General features: G+C 50.1%; 7 protein-coding genes across 7 annotated transcripts; 4 read left to right on the forward strand and 3 right to left on the reverse strand.

The window, feature by feature from the left end:
• Nucleotides 1-88: 88 nt before the first annotated feature.
• On the forward strand, nt 89-1,096 carry MRS3 (Fe(2+) transporter; the record flags this gene model as incomplete). Its single annotated transcript, XM_076684697.1, has 1 exon — nt 89-1,096. One exon carries the CDS (start codon nt 89-91, stop codon nt 1,094-1,096), a length of 1,008 nt encoding a protein of 335 aa, XP_076540965.1.
• An 883-nt stretch (nt 1,097-1,979) lies between these two features.
• TRVA0_018S00320 (uncharacterized protein) lies at nt 1,980-5,075 on the forward strand (the record flags this gene model as incomplete). The annotated part of the gene is made up of 2 exons (XM_076684698.1): nt 1,980-3,060; nt 3,106-5,075. 2 exons carry the CDS (start codon nt 1,980-1,982, stop codon nt 5,073-5,075), a joined length of 3,051 nt encoding a protein of 1,016 aa, XP_076540966.1.
• A 2,668-nt stretch (nt 5,076-7,743) lies between these two features.
• On the reverse strand, nt 7,744-9,123 carry TRVA0_018S00342 (uncharacterized protein; the record flags this gene model as incomplete). The annotated part of the gene is made up of 1 exon (XM_076684699.1): nt 7,744-9,123. One exon carries the CDS (start codon nt 9,121-9,123, stop codon nt 7,744-7,746), a length of 1,380 nt encoding a protein of 459 aa, XP_076540967.1.
• Nucleotides 9,124-12,213: 3,090 nt separating this feature from the next.
• TRVA0_018S00364 (Zn(II)2Cys6 transcription factor) lies at nt 12,214-13,638 on the forward strand (the record flags this gene model as incomplete). The annotated part of the gene is made up of 1 exon (XM_076684700.1): nt 12,214-13,638. One exon carries the CDS (start codon nt 12,214-12,216, stop codon nt 13,636-13,638), a length of 1,425 nt encoding a protein of 474 aa, XP_076540968.1.
• Nucleotides 13,639-13,854: 216 nt separating this feature from the next.
• On the reverse strand, nt 13,855-14,946 carry ADH2 (alcohol dehydrogenase 2; the record flags this gene model as incomplete). Its single annotated transcript, XM_076684701.1, has 1 exon — nt 13,855-14,946. The coding sequence occupies one exon, from the start codon at nt 14,944-14,946 to the stop codon at nt 13,855-13,857; it is 1,092 nt and encodes a 363-aa protein (XP_076540969.1).
• A 663-nt stretch (nt 14,947-15,609) lies between these two features.
• On the forward strand, nt 15,610-17,094 carry HXT13 (sugar porter family MFS transporter; the record flags this gene model as incomplete). Its single annotated transcript, XM_076684702.1, has 1 exon — nt 15,610-17,094. One exon carries the CDS (start codon nt 15,610-15,612, stop codon nt 17,092-17,094), a length of 1,485 nt encoding a protein of 494 aa, XP_076540970.1.
• A 356-nt stretch (nt 17,095-17,450) lies between these two features.
• TRVA0_018S00430 (Zn(II)2Cys6 transcription factor) lies at nt 17,451-19,529 on the reverse strand (the record flags this gene model as incomplete). Its single annotated transcript, XM_076684703.1, has 1 exon — nt 17,451-19,529. One exon carries the CDS (start codon nt 19,527-19,529, stop codon nt 17,451-17,453), a length of 2,079 nt encoding a protein of 692 aa, XP_076540971.1.

Here is a 19,529-nt window from a genome sequence, read left to right on the forward strand (position 1 = left end):
GATCGCTATATCGTCGTCTTGCTGATTTACTGAACTTGTATTTTTGCATTTTAATTGACACGACCCCCGAAGATTAGTACGGAGAAAGATGTCGAATTCCATTTCCTTGTCCGAGAAGCCCGATTTGTTTAAGATGACTCCGCCGAAGAACGAAGCTGTAGTAACTAGCAATGCTGTGGAAGAAGAAGACGACTACGAATACGAGGCTCTGCCAGAGAACACCTCGCTCACAGCTAATCTAATGGCTGGCGCCTTTGCCGGCATCATGGAGCACTCTGTCATGTTCCCAGTAGACGCCATCAAGACGCGGATGCAGGCCCAGTCCTCGATCAGCTACTCAGGCATTGCCAACGCTATGAGCAAGATCTCGGCCACCGAGGGTGCCCGAACGCTGTGGCGAGGTGTCACCTCTGTCATTGTCGGCGCGGGCCCGGCCCACGCCGTTTACTTTGCTGTCTACGAGTACGTCAAGAAGAGCTTAGGCGGCTCTGACGAGAGGCACCACCCGTTCGTCGCCTCGCTGGCGGGGGCCGCAGCCACGACCAGCAGCGACGCGCTCATGAACCCGTTCGATGTCATTAAGCAGCGAATGCAGGTCGCCGGGTCGCCGTACCGCAGCGTGCTCCAGTGCGCTCGGACCATCTATGCCAAGGAAGGGCTGTCTGCGTTCTATGTGTCATACCCTACTACACTGATCATGAATGTGCCCTTCACGGCGGTCAACTTCACGGTTTATGAGTCTGCGTCGCGGGTGCTCAACCCGAACCGCAAGCACGACCCAATCAGCCATATCATTTCCGGCGGTCTCGCCGGTGGCTGTGCTGCTGCCATCACGACCCCCCTGGACGTAGTCAAGACGCTTTTGCAGACTAAGGGGCACACGGGCCTGCAGTCGTCAACCGCGCTGACCGCTGTCAATTCCTTCATGTCGGGTGCTCGATATATCTACGCGACCTACGGAATGGCTGGGTTCATGCGGGGTTTGACTCCGCGAATCGTCGCCAACATGCCGTCCACGGCCATCTGCTGGACTTCTTACGAGATGGCCAAGTTCTACATTCACAAGCAACAGGAGCGATCCACCCCACGATTGTAACGAGCGAGCGACCATTTTCCTTATTTTTATTATTTTTATTTCCTTATCATCGATTGACCACACTAAAACCTAACGCTACTTGTATATAGAGAGATACCAGCCCGTCTTGCCTAATCTTTTCTACGCGATAGACGGAGACGATGATATAGTCTGCATTGGATATAACTGTTGTATACTAATACTATTAATCTTCCACACCGGGCCTATAATCGTGGTATATTACCTGGTTACATTACACCTACGCTATCATGTCAGTCCATCGGTATTAGTACCGCTATATTGCCTTTATTATTAGTCTACTCTGCCGTTGTGTTTACCTTGTAATATATGTATTATTGACCAACTATATACCGTTAGTGCTGTGTAGCCGTTAGTTTATTATTGGTGTGCGTGTAATGCCATTATCTGTTAACCTAGTGCTATTAGTCTCCCATGCTATCAGTATTGTATAACCGTTAGTATTGCATAACCGTTAGTACTGTAGAACCATTAGTACTGTAGAACCGTTAGTACTAATGCATAACCGTTAGTACTGTAATCGTTACTGCTGTACAACCTTAGACAAAAGTAACATTATTATGAGAGTTATTCACGTCGTGCTACAAGCATTGGACGCAAAAATCTAGATAAATAGAACTAGGCGGTGGGGCTGCATGATCCCCCCCTTCCTCCTGCCCTGTAATCTCTGGATGCAGCACTTCACACTTCCAAGCAAAAAATTGACAGCTTCAGGGGGCAACCCCCCAGAAGAAAAATCTAATCAAATAATACATACCAGTGCAATTTAGTGTGTAACTATTGATTAGAGCATTTATTTCAGGCAACTTGGTACATGTACTCTTGGATATACCCCTGAAAGTGTAATACTAACCCATGTGCTTCGATGTCGACCGATCACCGCCGCCATCGAAGGGTACTTTCATTCTCGCGGCGAAAGAGCCAGCTGCGGATCGAGGAGGTCCTCTCCAAGTTTTTGGCCCTTGAGCAGTCTGAAGCGTCCTTCACCACGGCCTATCTGGTGACGAAACAGGCGCTCGAGTCTGAGTCAATTGGCGATAAATTGAAATATTGCAAGACAGCTCAATATCTGTATGAATCCGGGATCAACAACTGCTTCGCATTGAAGCAATCCTCGTACTACAACTCAGCGCTGTTTAGTATCGGTGATAATGTGCCCCTGTCCCCTGGCCACGATTATTTCCCCGATGCCAGCCACGCAGGAGCCTCCTCACCGACCACCGTGGGGACCAGCATCTTGCTCGAGAAGCACCTGCCTGCGCTGCCGGTGGAAGTTGTTGTTGTTGCTTCGCCAGATTCGGCGGGCGGGTTCAAACCTTATTCCTCTCCAGAACCGCAGCCGTCAGGCCAATCAAACTTAAATCCTCAGCCAACACCGCCGGTCCGTATAAAGAGCTCCAATGGGCCCATGTCGTTGGACCTAACAGATTCAACAATGGTTGATCCAGACGGTCCTATCATCGGCACCAGTCTGCCTAATCTAGACGACAATGGCTCAAAGACCTTGCTGCCGAAACGGAACAGCTCCATCGACAGCATAGACATACGCAAAGTAAATCAGCACATTGAGTCCACTCGCAGGGAGACCGAGTACCTGAGAAGATTGTCAAATGAAGCTGGTGTCACTGGATTGGCCATCACATATGAAGGTCTGTCCCACCCTCCCCAGATACTTCCACCACCGCCTCCGCCTCCCCCTCATCACCATAATTATCATTATCCTCCTCCCCCCTCGCAGCAAATGTCTGCTGACCCATTAAATGACTCCCGTCCGTTTTACGGAGACGAAGATCGAGGACGGGGTGGTCAAGCTCCAGAAGAATTCCACAGTGCGTCCTCAAGAACCCTCTCGTCGTCCACCTTTAGCAGCGTGTTTAGCGACAGACCCCCTATCATTTCGCCGCGGGTCGACTCGAAGCCACCATACGTCAGCCGGCTTCGAAGTGGTGAGTATGGCGAGGCTGCAGTACCCGCCATTGCTGACCGGGTAGACCTTTCTAGCCCCTACCTCACCTCACCGGAGATGGCACCAGGACAACAGCACTCTTCGCCAAATCGCCACAGCGATCCACTAAGCATGGAAGGGGAGAGCAAGTCCTATTGCTCGGAGAACGCGGAGCTCGTACGCATGCGCCTCAGCAAGAAGCTCAACACCATTGCGGAGCTTGTAAATACAGAGGAATTGTTTGCGCGAGATATGACCGTTGTGCTCTACGTGTTCCTCAAGAAGCTGCTGCACGAGCCATTCTTTGGATACGTGTGCAAGCAGGACATTACTATTTTGGCGTCTAACATTGAAGAGATTGTCCAGCTCTCGAGCAAGTTTATCGATGACCTCAAGGCGGCAATCCCAGAGGTTGTGCTCGACCCTCACCGTGATTTGGCTTCAATGTCTCTAGACGAACAGGAAGCCTTGCTGGCACTGAAGACAAACATCGGTGAGGCCATCCTCAATTACCTGCCTAAGATGGAAAACGCTTTTACCATTTACTGCAACAACAATAGTCAGCAAATGGCCACCTATAATCGTATTGATAAGCTCGCCTGTCCCGCAATTGCCCGCTGGAAAGCCGAGAGCAAGGAGGAGTCATTTCACATGACAAAGGCGAGTACTATGGATATGCTTATTGTCAAGCCCGTCCAGCGTCTGCTCAAGTACCCTCTCTTCCTCGGTCGGCTTCTCAGCAACATGAGCGAGGATAATCCGGAGCATGAAAGCCTGAGGCTGGCTGCAGAACAGGTGCAGCTGTGCACGGACCGCATTAACAGCGCCAGCCATGAAGATTTCACCACGGCGACAATGGACACATTCCCCAACGTAGCCCTCGCCCGGCTGAACACCCAAATGGAAGGACTCATAACCGATTTGCATGCCGACTTTGTGCTGGAAGAGCTGCTTAGCGTATTTGACGACAAGAAAAGTCACGTCAAAGACCTTATCCGGTCAATCCAAGCGAACACTGTGCAGATTGAACGGCATTTTGACAACAATGGACGACTCGCCAAGTCATGGCTGAGCTGGGTCATGGCTACTGGTGACATGCCGCCGCCTCTACGGCCAGAGAGCGAAGGGTCGCTCCAGGACTTGCAGAAGAAAACGTCACGGATGAAACGATATAAGCACTACACGTTGTTTGCTTCACCTTTCACGTCGTCCTCGTCAAACCAGGTGTCTACTAGTCACCTGACGCAGACAATTGAGCGCGACGTGCTCGAACCTCTCGAAAGCGTGTGGGACACGTACCGTCGCACAGAAACGGTTATTCGAGACCGCCAAAAGTGCCATTCCTCGTTTGTTCGTTACGTAAAGTCCACTACGAGGGGCTCGTCTGGGACACATGTCAGCGGTAGCCCCGACTCGCAGACTAAGAATGAAGCGGACCTGTTTATTAAGTACCACAACTCGCTCAAGGACGGGCTCCCCGAACTGTTTAATCTCAGCGGCGAAGTAGTTGAACTCTGCATGCGTCGGTTCGTATCAATTCAGCAAGAATGGTTCCGAATGGCAGCCGACTCCCTTGCCAATGTCTTTCAGATTAAGGTCGACGACATTAAGGACCTGTCTGGAGACGATAAGGACCCAGTGCTTAATCGATTTCGCAAGACTTATGGCGCCCGCTACTATAACCTTGATGCTCTGTCGATAATCCAGGGAACTGAGATTGAGGAGGATCGAAAGCCATTGTTATTTGAAGATCCCCGATCGGGCCTTGAGGGTGACTATGACCGTAGTAGTAGCCCATCAAAGCGGTCATCGCATTCAAAACTCCCTTCCTCAGCATCTACCCCTGCACTAGCCTACGACGCCCTTCATGATAATTCTCCGGCGCCCCAGAGCTCTAAAAAGAGTGCAAAATCTTCATTAAGCGCTGCCTCTGACAGGGAGAAGGGGATCAAGTCCAAACCCAGCCTACTGAGCCTATCTGCATGGCAACGTTCTGCTAGCCCCAAAAAGAAGTAAACTAACCGCCTATTATAATTCTAATGATATTGCCTAATTACTAATCTAATAACATTGTCAATCAAAATGTTCAAATACTAACCACGGTCGGTTCTTATTGGTAGAATTCAGGTACCGCTGACGTATCTCTCGGGCTGCTTAGTGTTCCGGGATTGCCGAAGTTTCGTCTCTTCAAATCTCATATTGACGAATTCCTCACGCTCCGCAATGAACATTTTCAACCTTCCGTTGTGCTCCCTGTGCATTGCCTCCTGATCTGTGGTCAAGTCCGGTTGAGCATAGGCCAAATCAAAGTTGTTGTAGCCTACCTTTCTTGATATTCTCTTCAGGGCTGGCAAAATCGCCAACCCTGGGGAAGTGAGTTTCTGATACCAGCAAGCCGTGGATGGCGAGCCGTCGGCGAGACGGTTGGTATGTCCCTGTTTTTAAGAGATACTGGGATTTTTTGGTTGACGAGCACAGAGTCAGTCAAACGCCCCCGATAGCTCCCCTGATTGTTGGGCACATTTCGTGGATAATGGACCAGCAGAACGGATACGCATCATTAAGCATTTGGCATCCCTGGCCGAAGCAATCATCGCCTCCAGTGCCATGAATACTCGGAGGGCATTGGCCATCAAAGTCGTCGCCCTCACTCCACCAGGCGCTCTGAAAATGTGTGCTGCTGAGATTGCACCGAATCTAACTGCCTTGTCTCTCCGTTTCTAGCACCACATAGTTACTCTTGGCATCGAAATTGGCAATCCGAATGTTTTTGCTGTTAGTTTGCAAATATTATGACGAACTCGAAAAGGGGAGCATCTCTGATGCCAAAAAGAGTTCAACTACGGACTCTGCAGTGAAACAGATGGCAGCAGAGCACGAGATAACTCTGCTACAAGGGATACGCGGATATCTTTGGGCGGTGGTTTGGTCAATAGCTGTATCTCTGACTGTCGTCATGGATGGGTACGACAGCACTCTGGTTAATTCCTTTTTTGGGTTCCCTCCATTTATGGAAAAATATGGAACGCTTGTTGCCGGGAAAAAGGTCATCACTGCGTCCTGGCAAACGGGTTTGTCCTCTATCATTTGCGTCGGAAATATTACCAGGTATTGGCTTACTAGCTAGCGGTCAGCTTACCGACAAATGGGGCCATTTCCGGGTCATGCTCGGGGCAATGGTATTTCTTGTCGCCACAATCTTCATGTTCTTCTTTGCTCTACTTTGCTCCAGACTCTCCCTGGTGGCATGTGCGTCACAACAGACTGGACAGGGCTCGTGTAATGGTTAAGCGCCTGGGTAATCAGCTTATGGATGAGAATCATGTGGACCGTATGGTAGTTATGATGGTTCATACAAACGATCTACTTTTATATGCCAGTCAGCTTCTAAGGGCAATGTCATGGCATACAGTTCCTATTTCTTCCAAACGGCAGGACTGTCACCTGATTAGTCGTTCAACCTCAGTATTGCCCAGTACTGCATTGGCCTCGTTGGAGCAGTTACATCTTGGATTCTTATTTCACACCTAGGTCGCCGAATTATCTATATTTTTGGCCTTGCAGCGGTGGAACCCTCATTACGGGGTTCACTGGTCTTGCCATGGATTCAAACAAGGCTGCTCCATGGGCAGTCGCTGGAATGCTGCTATTTATTATTTTCGTGTATGACCTCACGGTTGGTCCTGTGTGCTTTTCTTTGGTTTCGGAGCTGAGTACAATCAGATTGCGGTCCAAGACTCTTTCTCTCTCTCTCTCTCGAGCCATGTTCCAAGTTTGGGCCATTGTCAATGGTGTCATTTATCCGCAAATGATGGATGAAGCTGCTGGTAACTTCCGTTAATTGGAAAGCTAAGATCGGATTTAATCAATTTGGCCTCTGTATTGCATGTACCGTCTGGGCTTATTTGCGACATTCGATAAAGTTGAAAAAAAATCCAGCCCAACTTACGATGAATAAGTTGAGGCGAGGGAGCGGTTGGCTAGCTATACAGAGTCTTCGACGGCTGTCGCGTCTTCCATGGAGGGGCTCGCATTTCGGAACTGCAGTTCCGAACTACGTACAAATTTCCTCCACGACACATACTCTCAGAGCATCGTCTCCTCCTGGCTGGTTATTGGAGGTAATGCTGAAGTTAAAAAAAAAGCTCAGCCCGTTGTACGCCGCGTAGAAAATGGTGGTACCCCAGATCTATTTCCCGAACCCGACAGCAGGGGTCCTCTCTACGATGTGTCCTGCGACGGCACATACGATCTGCAGGATTAACCTACATATGTCTCACATCATTTTCCGATTCTGGCATTTAATCTGCGCGGCAATTGATTTCCGCAGTTCAACTTTTGATTGTAAATACCGGTACATGTAATTATAAATACACTTTTTTGCTAGTATTTTTGTCAGTGCAGGAAGAATATAAACGAGTACCCGATTTGTGACAGTAAAAAAAAGTACATACATGAGGGGAGAAGGGACATGCTTCGACAACTTGACAGCTACACAGACCACTGGGGAGACAGGAAGCGGTCATGTAAGTGGTCATGTCGAGGCCGACTATTTCCCCGAACGGGGGTTAAGGGGTTTGGTTCGTAGTGATTGGCGCTTGGTGTGTAAAGACCATGACAATTGGTATGGTTAACTCGGCCCGGTTCCTGCAAGGATGGAGCACGGAGCACGAACTGAAGGGTATTACAGTAGTAAACCAAAAAAAACTGGCACGATTGCCAGCAAGTTTGGCAGAACCAAGTCAGCACCACCATTTACCTGAGCAATGGGGGTTCCGCTAGGCACAACTTCAGATAAAACACAGTCCACACCAGTAGAGGTACCAGCTGCAGTAGTAGTAGTGGCAGAAATGATGGTACTCGTCAAGGCGACAAGAGGAGTTCCTTCGCTTTTAGTTGTAGCAGGAGGAGCAACAGTGTCTGTGAACTCGGTTGGAGCAGGAGCAGCAGCGGTAATATCGGGCTCGGTTGGAGCAGAAGGGATAACAGTGTCCTCGAACTCTGTTGGAACAGGAACAGTTATAGCTTCGGACTCAGTTGGGGAAGGAGAAGCAACTTCAGACTCAGATAAAGCAGGAGGAGTAACAGTAGCCTCAGACTCGGTTGAAGCAGGCGAGATAACAATGTCCGTAAACTCAGTTGAAGTAGGAGAAGTAACGGTAGCTTTGGACTCAGTTGGAGTAGGAGCAGACATAGCTTCAGACTCAGTTAGAGCAGGAGGGGCAATAGTAGTCTCGGACTCTGTCGGACGAAAAGCAGAAGTAGCGCTAGAGTCGGGAGAGTATGTGGTATGAGTATTTGCCGTGCCAACAGCGCTATAAACAGTGGTAGAGACAGGCCGCGTCTCTTCACAAGTTGTGATAGTTTCTCGGACGGTACTAATCTTAGTTGTGATGGCTTCCTCAAAAGTGATAGAGGTGGGGTAGGCAGTTTCTGGACACTTGATGGTAGTGCTGACACTGGGTACGCGGACTGCTGAACAGGTAGTGGTCCGTCCCACAACGCTATACGAAGTGGCAGCAGCGGACTCAGTCGTGATCACATTCTTGCTCTTAGTTGGAATTGGGATAGAGGAGTTAGCACCAGGAGTTCTGGTCACAGGAGCGATACTAGAACCAGATGTACTACTAACATTCTTGCTGCGCACAAGAGATGAAGATCTAGTCATTGAAGGAGTTGACGGAGTGCTGGCTACTGGAGCACAACTATTGGATGACACAGCAGTCAAAGAAGTAATTGGGGTATTAACCTTACTGGTTAATGGAGCACTGCTAGAGGCGGGCGAAGAGCTGGTGGCCGGAACAGTTCTGTTGGTGCTATGGGCACTCGACGTGATGACCGGATCCGTGTCACTGGTGCTCGAGAAATTCGAAGTGATAGCTGGGTCAGTGTTGCTGGTACTAGGGGTACTTGAAGTGGTGGTCGGATTAGCGCTGCTGGTGCTAGAGGCACTCGAGTCGTTACAAGGGTTGAAACAATATCGAGGACTGCTGCTATCACTATTGCATCCCGTATCATAGTCATCGGAGTTGTACCCGCCAGCATTGTAATCGAATTGAACCATAGCATCGAGCAAACAGAAGTTGCTGCAACCGCCATCAGATGGACCATCAAATGCTAAATTGAAGGTAAAGTCAAACCAATTTGTAGACTCGTCGTAATCTCCTGGAATGTTCTCCGAGTAGAAGATTAACTGAGATGGCTTAACGAGTTTCACCTCCCTCACTACCTCATGTGGATCCAGGTTGTCAATGTTGTCAACCGCCACACGGTAGGCAGCCTGCCAGCCATCGCCGTCCTGGTATACATTGATTGCATCCAAGTGGCCTGGAGCAGAGCCAGATCTCTTGAAGAGCGATTTCTTAACATTTGTAGGACAATCTGAATATGGAGTGACTGCCGAAGCGAGAGCAGAAAGTCCCAGGAAGGACACTGTTGCAACTGCAAATTATCTTCATAATAGGATAGTGAGCTTGACTTTCTAGGAATACCTGAGAAGGAACATTCCTACGCGTTTATATATGCCATTATCACAATTGTTTTGTCAGAGAAAGAATCAACAGTACTGTCATTAAGAACATCACACCGCGATAATTGCTATTTTGAGGCCATTTTGAAGTTTTTTTTCGCTTCTTCATAGTGTTTTTGCCAAAGGCCAAAACCTCACTATCCCATTTAAGTGCCTGTCTTGGGCTAAGGTGCCAGCTCTTCCCTCAATGACATTGCTTCTACTGATGGAACAGCTAAAAGAAGAGTTTTCACAAACCATTGTCACCATTTCCGAAAGATCGCACACTATAGGCAATAGCATACACAGCCACAGGTCGAACTCCCAGCAATTTCGAAATCGAAGCTCCACCTCATACCTCGGAATCACCACTTTTGAACATTAGGTCTCACGCTGAATCGTTACGGGTAATACAACACCAGCCCTTGTCAATGTAGCAGAAAGTGCTGAATTTTTAAAGAACAAAATGCCATGAGGACCATTACGAATATAGGTGAATGCTACGCTATTAGGCTGAACCTCACAAGTAGAGGTACCGGTAATACCTGGTAAGGAACGCCATAACCCTACGCTGTCATAGATTAGTGACTAAAATATGAACCATACGCTGGATTCCTATGCCTGCCCTTGGCCTGGCCCTGACGACTTGATTATATCGGTGATGTGAAGTCGTTACGCTTTGATATGAGATTCACAATGAGTTGATGCCGGGATCGGCATGCATAACAGGAACGTGGTTCATTTCCGGTGGTATGTGGTACCGCCATTTGGCTCTTGAGGCTGTTCCGAGCTCGTTCACTATTATGCGATTAACTCTACGCCGACAGCAATTGCGTAGTAGTACGTTGTTGTATCTTCGTACACAATGTAAATGAAACCTTCTTGCTTTTCCGTGGTTTTGGATCTGAGTACAGACTAAGTCGCAATCCAAAACATGCTCGCTCTTTAAGTTGCATAATCCAAATAGGCTGTATACGGCAATTGGGCTCATGGTCCCCAGCCAAGACTGAAGGAGCTGGAAAATGAGGGAAACGTTACTACGCGTGGCTATTCACTACCCAGCTTTGAAAGTTCAGGCGAGAGTATGTAATTGATCAGAGATATGGATGATACGAAAAGGGCGTGATTCACGTACATGTGGTGACAAAGCGGAAAACTCTAAATCACCCCTGATGTGCCATAGCTAGACAACCGAGGGGCCCTCCATATCAAGGGCGGGAACGAGCCAAGACCGGTCGTTAAGTTTACTCCAAGTTAAAATTATGTGAAGTATTAAATGCCTGAAACAAGTTACCGTAATTGGAACGAAAAGATCGTGATTTGGACTGGCTAACGATGCTTGGATACAATAATATGTAGAGGGATCCAAAAAAAACTACTGAATTGCGGCATATAAAAACGCGTTAAAGAAAATTGACAAGATGTGACAGTGCCTTCTCTCTCCACGCGATCAGTGTGTATTCTGATCAATGGCAACTGTATGTTATTTTCGAAGTGTTAGATGAATGGATCCTTATCCATTCTTTCTGTCGCAGCTACTGGTTGTGGGTCAGAGACTTGGTCCCCGGTGAGTTCCTGCATTACTGTCTATTTGCTTGCTTCTCCAACCATGGGAACTTCCCTCAATTTATCTTTCATGCCACCGGTGTGGTTCTCCTTCGCTTCATCGCCGATGTTCCGATTCCGCAGCTCGGCTATTCTCCGAATCGTTTCACTTCGGTCACTCACCGAGCCTGTATACATCGGTCACTCGCCGAGCCTGTCCACACCGGTCACTCACCGAACCGCTATACCTCGACACGAAGCAACCCGGTTGAGCTTCCCGATCGGCTTACGGAAAAACCAGTCCAGTGAAGTGGGACACAGCCTGAAATAAGCCGCCCGAGATTGAGCAGGCATTATCACTCCCTTCAAACTGGTGGTAACAGAGAATACGAATCATTTGAGGGGTCAACCAGGCAGGTCTTTCTTCGAAATACTCATCAAGATGCGCAGTTCATTTCAATTTGAACAGACAAAAACTCCATGCATATAAGATTTACCTTGGCAATGACAATTGAGAGCACGAGCGGCAGTCGATAACGTCTACCTGCTGATAGCTATGGTAGCATGAGCATGAGCCTCCCTGCCAAAGTTGGGCCTATCAACTCATAAGGAGACGGCCACTAGTTTCATTGAGAATATCCGTAGGAATGCCCATAGCTCCGCTCGCCTATTAGAGTTACATACTGCCTTTAGCATAATTGTATACAGCGTATGCTCGTGATGGCACTGGGACATGTAAATTGACACCCGAAACCAATGCTATTCATATTCATTACGCTTATCTAAAGTGGCATTTCATCAAGGCGTTTTATGCACCCAGCTGCATAACCGTTATGAAACAATGAAACTTTGATGATCGCTATCTCCTACCCGGCTACAACTGAAGGATCGTCAGAATGCTGTTAGTTCAGTCATTTTTTTAACAGAAGTAAAATAGTTAGCGTACTCCTCTATATATAAACTGCTTTAATCTACACATATAGTTATTTCGTAGCTAGGCTGGATGGCGCATGCATTTAGATTTCACTTTATGTTATTCATGCGGACAGCTAAGACAAGGTAAGTGCACTGTACGTATGGAAAATCAGGGTAGGCCTATGCATGTCGCAGATCCCTTTCACTCCACCTGGGGAGGGGTCTCCTTCGAGAACCTTTCCTCATACACCTATGACTGAGCTTGCACCTCGGGCCTGCGACGCGTGTAGACGACGAAAAGTGAAATGTAGCAGAGCACGCCCGGAATGCCAACAATGCAAAAATCTGAATTTGCGCTGTGAGTACCGACAAATCGGTAGAATCTCTCGCCTGGGCATTGAAAGAGGGAAGGTCATAAGAGAATATGTAAAGAGCTCTGCGGACCAGTCTGCTGATGCCTCGCCATCGAATGAGTCCTTAGAAGTGGAGTTCTATAAGGGCTTTATGGATGAATATGCGGAGAGCATATATCCAGTGTTCCCAGTCATATCAAAGGAAGAGCTTTTGTCGCACATTTCAAAAATGGACAGCGGTACAGCTAGTGGTGCGGAGAGCTCCCTGGTATGTGCTGCCTGTGCCATGACCTTCTCGCGTATTCGAGCACCGTTTCAACCCGGAGAACAGGACTATGAAGAGATTGTTCGACAGCTTTTAGAGAAGGCGCTGGCCCTCCGTGGAACTCTTGGTTCCCGCGACTCACTTAACTTGGAAAACATTATGACTAGTGTCTTCCTCTCGAGTTGCTTTGTTTCTATACACGAAGTTGACCTGGCATGGTTTTATCTACGCGAGGCAATTACTATGGTAACGATACTCAAGTTGGAGTCCGACCGGGTTCCAAGATATGAGCGTTTATATTGGATGTTGTTTATTCATGAGAGATCGATGGCTATCAAGTACCACCAGGCGGCCCAATTGAATGTTTTGGAGCGTTATCCTGGTGAAGACTCATCGATCCCTGTTAATGCGCATGATGGATTTATACAGCTGATAAAACTATTTGCATTAATAGAAAAGTCTCTTATTGATGCATTCCAGAACCGCCGCAACACGTCTATCGATTGGGAAGCGATTGAAATGAAGCAGGGCGAGATTTCACTTCTCGAGGCCGAAGTTGAACGGCTACAACTAAGCCCAATGCAAAAGGCGGATTTACTAATCACCCAGCAGTGGCTGACGCTAGTTTTCTGGAAAGTGGCAATGGCACGATACCGCCTTAGTCTTGACGAGCGGGCAGGTTGTATGTCTTTATTTTATCCAATGAAGATAGCCCGAAAGCTGTACCGTGTAATTTGCACGGTGTCTCTGAGAGATATCGCTGTTCATGGCTGCGGTATCGTACGCAAGCTTTTGGAATTGACGATTTCTATCTCAGATGTTATAATGGCAATCCCTAGATATCAACTCAGCGAATCCCAGGATTGGATCGAATCCTACATCAACATTACCAAGTTTTTACTCACCCAGCCTACTGTCACATCCTACCAGAAGGAACTATTGTCGGATAAATTGACGTGTGTTATTAGCTTGCGATGTTACCGCGCTACTTGATGCTCTGTTGTTAATCCGATCAAGCTATTTGCATGACAATCTTGCTAGCCTTAAGAAGTAACTAATCTCGTCCAATTCAACAACGGTTGGTCCAAAATTACTGCTCTATTTTCTCTGGACTACCAGTAGATAGTGATGCTTTAGCACTATTTTAGTACTTTGTCAAAAGCTTATTGCTGGTTTTGGAAGATAAATAATTAAGATCTATATTCTAGGCTAGGTAGACTTTGCCTTCCATCGCGCTGCCTCTTCCTTGCTGACAATAACAACCTTGCCGGTCTGCCCCGAGTCAAACTTCTTATAAGCGTCCACAGCCTGATCGACAGTGTATACATCGGTAACCATCGATTCGGCGGAAAGTCCCCAGCGGACCAACTTCTCTACCAAATCCTCCATCTGCTGGATAGAAGAAACCCACGAACCATAGATAGCCAAACTCTTGTGGATGATAATGTCCGAAACAGACGGAATATGAAGGTCGTTGCCCTCGCCGACAAAGACAATTCTTGCCCACTCACGCGCAACTTTGAGCCCTGTGAGTCGCGCACCAGAGTTACCAGAGCAGTCAATAACTACTGATGGTCCAAGCGGCTCGCCAATCCGGGCCAGAATCTCCTCTTCGTTATCTGTCCAGAACGTAGTAATGCCTAAGCCCTGCGCAATCTCTCGTCGCTTGGCATCAATCTCAAGACCAAATACAGTGGCACCCTCCTTTTCAGCCAGCAGCGCCGCACCAATGCCTACTGGACCCATACCCGTGATGAGCACAACGTCGCGGCCGGAGATTTGGGCCCGCAGAGTCGCGGCATAGGCAGTACTGAGGCCACAGGCAATCATAGATCCGTCGATGTAAGTCAATGGCTCCTGAAGTTTGACGAGGTCAGCGACATCGGCGAGAATGTACTGGCCGTTTCCACCATCTCGTTGCCAGCCGTAGGCCCTTCGGTCCGTCTTTGATGAACACGAGATGTATTGTCCAGCACGGCAGTTTCGGCAATTGCCGCAGCCGTGAATATGGTAAACCACGACCCGGTCGTTGACCTTCCAGTCGTTTTCGTTAACGTTTGGGCCGAGCTTGACGATCTGGCCGCACGGCTCATGGCCGCCAATGACACCCTTGTAGCCATCTGGTCCAGTAGACTTGAGGGTGTCTACACGGTACATGCATCGGAGGTCAGATCCGCACAGTGAGCTGGCGTGCATCTTGAGCAGTACCTGGCCGACCTGTGGTTCAGGGACCGGGAACTCCTTAACCTCGACAGTCCTTTTACCGTGGAAAACGGCGCCTAGCATCTTATTAGCGGTCATACTTTTTTTGATGAGGCCAGTTCTGTGAGGAAAGCCATCCTTTTATCTCAGGGGTCCCAGGACCCATTTTCGTGACTGTGGGGTGGTGGTGGGGTTCCCCACGAAGACGAGAGCGGGGGGTATGTCGTATATCCCCCGGTAACTTCGGCGCATTAATACTCCCCTCTGCATACCGGAGCATTCTTCTCCTACTGGAGGTAGCTCATTTCCCTAGCTGCTTGACTTCTAGGCAAGCGAAGCATAGTCCATGACAGGCACCCCCGTTTAGGCCCCCATAGAAACTATCGTGGGGTACGGCTGTTCCCCCACAAGAAATATTTACACTACGAGCAGCCTTACCATCAATACGAGAATTCACAATGCAAGAGAATGGCCTATAGAATGTTGTTAAACTACGTATTGGTAGAGATGGATTATAGAATTAGAATTGCGATGATTGAACTAAGTAGTTGTAGATAACCTGAAGATTGGATTGGATAAAAAAACTCACACAACACGGCAGAAATAATGGTAGGTACACAGAGTGTAGCATCGACGGAGAAGCATGTGGGGTTACATTCATTAAAATTGTAGATCAAAGACTAATGGCAGCACGGGTACTAAATCCAGTAGGGCCAATGGACTATAAATGGACGGTTCGGAGACCATTGTTCCTAAAGCAAAATGTTGGCCTATCTAGCATCTAATAAGAAAGTCGATATCAGACACAGCGATGCCCCGAGGACCGGGAGCAAGATGCTCATGTATTCTCTGGCGGCGTTTACCTCAATTGGTGCTCTGCTCTTTGGATACGACCAGGGAGTAATGGGCCAGATTGTAGCCGACCAGCGGTTCCTCGAACAGTTCAAGCCAGCCAATTCGTGGGTCACCGGGGCAATTATCTCGCTCTACGACATTGGATGCCTGGCAGGAGCATTCTGCTCCGGGAACTTTTCTGACCGGCTCGGTCGAGAGCGTATTATGGCTTATGCGTCTATTATGTTTATAATTGGCGCTATAATCCAAGCTTCCGCGTTCAGTGTTGTTCAGATCACAATTGGCCGAGTTATCCTCGGCGTCGGGGTTGGAGCATGCTCTGCAGAGGTGCCACTCTATCTCGGTGAGATTGCTCCTGCTGAAATCCGAGGCCAGCTCATTGCCATCGAGCAAATGATCCTGTGCTTCGGAGAGCTAATAGCGTTCTGGGTCGATTATGGGTTCTACTATCTCGACTCTCAACACTGGTGGAGGATTCCTATTTCTGGGCAAGTTCTATTTGCCTTGGCACTGGGGGTAGGGTCGTACTTTTGGGTTCTTCCGTCTCCTCGCTGGCTGGCTATTAACGACCGGCGCGAGGAGGCGCTTGAAGTGCTCACTCGGCTCCACGGCACCAACAAGGCTATCATTGAATATGAAATGATCACGCAGGAGATCGATCTCGAGTCTTCGACGTCCAAGAGCAGCTGGGGTGAGATCTTCAGGATGCCTTACCTAAAGGTAGTATTCCAAGGGTGCATGTGCCAGGTATTCCAGCAGATCACCGGAACTAACTCCATCTTGTACTACGCTCCTAGTCTGTTTGAGAAAGGAGGCATCACCAATCCAAACACGGCCAACCTAGCGACAGGTGGGGTTGGAATTGTCCTGTTCGTGACCTCTTTCATCCCCGTTTACTGCTTTGACCGCCTGGGCCGAAAGACCTGGCTCCAGATTGCCACTGTAGGGATGATGTGTGCCATGATCGGTATCGCTGTAATGCAATGGCATGCCGAAAAGTTTCCAGGGGACCCGGGAAACTACGCAATCATTGTCTTCCCTTACATGTTCTACTGCTTTTTCAACATTGGCTGGGCGTGCGGCTCGTGGACCTATGCTTCTGAGATCTTCCCACTCAAGATGCGAGCCAAGGGCAATGCGCTGGCCACGGCGTCGCTGTGGCTTTCGGTCTACGTCGTTGGCCAGGTGTCGCCGGTCATTGCCGACGCCATCAGATGGGGGCTGTACATTATCTATGCCGTAATCTGTGTGTTTGCCTTTATTTTTGTGCGCTATGTAATGATCGAGACGAGAGGAGCCAGTTTGGAAGAGATGAGTGCAAAGTTCGGCATCTACTACGACGAGAGAACAAACGTCGACAATTTTTCAGTAAAATCTGCCCATTACGATTAGATGTTCAATTGACTATTCAGGTATACAGCAGCACTACACCGCCATAAACCTCTCTACCTAGTGTAATTGGGGGGACCAGCTCCCCCAAACCCCCCTGAGGCTCCGCTTCGTGGAGGAGCCGCACGAGCCGCATAGACAAGGGGGGCAGCTCCTATTACAATGGGTTCTGAGGCTACAGATGGAAGGGTTTGGAGGGCTAGTAGCAACAGCTGGAGTGTAGCTGGAAGGACCAGGGCCTGGGTTCCGCCGCGCGCAGGAGTGGTGAGACTGTGTTTGAGCCTTATCGAATCACATTATGTCAGATTAAGGGGCAAAAAATATATCATAATTAATCATTAGTAAGTCATTAAAAAGGTCTATGGCGTCCCAAGCTGGTTCGAGATGAGGTTGAGTATGTGGTAGGAACGGTCTCTCGGGCTAATGGCATGGGTATTGCGCGAGGCAACGACGTCGAGGAACTTGATACAGGTCTCGAAGTCGTGGTAGAGCACCTCGGGGCGGAGGGACGGGTCTCCCTGGTCGCCGGTGTACGCGCTTCTACTGTTATTACAATGCCTGATGATGCATTCCGACCCTAGGTAACTGAGGGCGTACTCTAGCGCTATGGCGTATAGGTCCGGCATGCGTATCCAGTGACGCATCGTGAGCTGGTCCTCGTCATCGCCATTGGGCGGCGCGTTGAGCAGGCGGCGCAGCCCGAGCGAGCCCCATACGCACAGCGAGTACGCTTGCCTTGTTGTCGCGTCGCTATTGTTGTGGAGCTCGATCTGGTGGTCAATGTTGCGCAGAGAGTAGTAAGTGCCCTTGCGGAAGGTGGGCTCCGGGTGACCGCCGTTGTTGGGCTCGAAGCAGATGAGCTGCTTGCACATTGGCGTGTGGAGCGTGATGGTGGCAAGGTAGATGAGGGTCCGCGCGACGATGCACCCGTTGTCGTCCATCTCGATCTCGCGCGGGATGATCTCGTCGAGGCGGCGGATGCGCCCTTCGAGCGAGTCACGCGTCGCCTGTGGGATGGGGTCCGGGTGGTAGTCGGTGTAGAGCTTGTACGCCGTAAGCAGCAGCTGCTGGGCGGCGATGGTGAAGTTGATGTCGTAGAAGGCGCTGTGCGCCTCGGCGGAGCCAGGGCCCTTGAGCATGGCGGTCTCGAAGTCGGACCACCGCAGCACGCGCAGGTCCCACCCGTCTAAAGCGTTGCGGTAGAGCCGGTTCGAGACGGGCAGCGCCATCTCCGAGTCGAAGGCGGGGAAGTGCTTCTCGTCCGACGAGTTCCACAGGCTCGTGTACAGGTCGGTGGTCCACACGTGCCACAGCGTGCGCACCAGGCTCTCGCGCTCCAGCTTCTGGGCCGTCGAGCCGCGCAGCGCCGCATTCTCTGCGGCAGGATCCCCCTTGCGGGCCGTGGCGGGGCGCTCGCCGAGGCGGTGCAGCTTGACGACCGACTTTGCGTCTTCGACGCACCGGTGGGCGTGCGCGAAGCTGTCGGGGGTATGCAGCGCGTGCGCCAATATGACGAGCGTCTTGACGTGCGTTGTCGCCGACAGCGTGTCCATGTGCCGCTCGGCGAGCGCGATCCAGTAGCTCTGGTCCTTGTAGTACGCCGGGAAGTGCACTCCCTGCCACTCGAACCCGTCGAGGAACTTGCAGCTGACGGAGAACATGGCGAACACTAAGGCGATGTCCGTGGGCAGGTTGAGGTAGCGGAAGAATTGCGTGCGCGGGTACAGAAAAGGATAGGTCAGATGGAACGTGTCAAAGTACAGGTCGACTAGTTTGGTCGCGATGCGGTGGTGCGGCAGGAACAGCGTGTCAAACGCCGACTCAGAGAGCCGCCATTCGGGCAGCCAAGGCTCGCTAAACACCTGGGGCGACTGCTTGGAGAGCCGCGCCACCACCGCCTCGAGGCTGGCGAGGCGCTCTTCCAGCGACATGTGCGGCGTGGGGCTCGCCATTAATTGGGTGTACTGGGGCGGTTTGGAGTCTACGAGGGGGCCAATGTCTACGACGGCCGGCATCTGGGAGGACACGGGTGGGGTATAGTGCTGAGGCTGCTGCTGGGGCTGCAGGTGGGCCTGGACAGCGCCTCCAGCCTCGTGGGAGACGACGGTGGCCGCCATTCGCGGCCCCCCCAGGCGGTGGTGGTGATGGTGGTGGTGCACTTCGGACAGGACACCACCACCACCCCCTGACAGCTGTGGAGGATGAGGCTGGTGATTATTCAGGGTCGGAGGAGGAGCAGGCTGAGCCTGGGACTTATTCTTGAGGGTCCGGCGCCCTCCTCTGTGGGACTTGACGAAGACACACTCGATCTTGAGCTGGGCGCAGTTGCGGCATACCTGGATGCCGTCGCACTTGATCTTCTTCTCGCGGCACGACAGACAAGCGCGCCGTGACACGGTCCGCGTTGGCTTCTTGCCCGTCTTGTCGTCGCTGCTCAT

Source organism: Trichomonascus vanleenenianus, assembly GCF_965637985.1.
Source record: "Trichomonascus vanleenenianus strain CLIB 3782 genome assembly, contig: TRVA0_018S, whole genome shotgun sequence".
NCBI classification, from domain to species: domain Eukaryota; kingdom Fungi; phylum Ascomycota; class Dipodascomycetes; order Dipodascales; family Trichomonascaceae; genus Blastobotrys; species Blastobotrys vanleenenianus.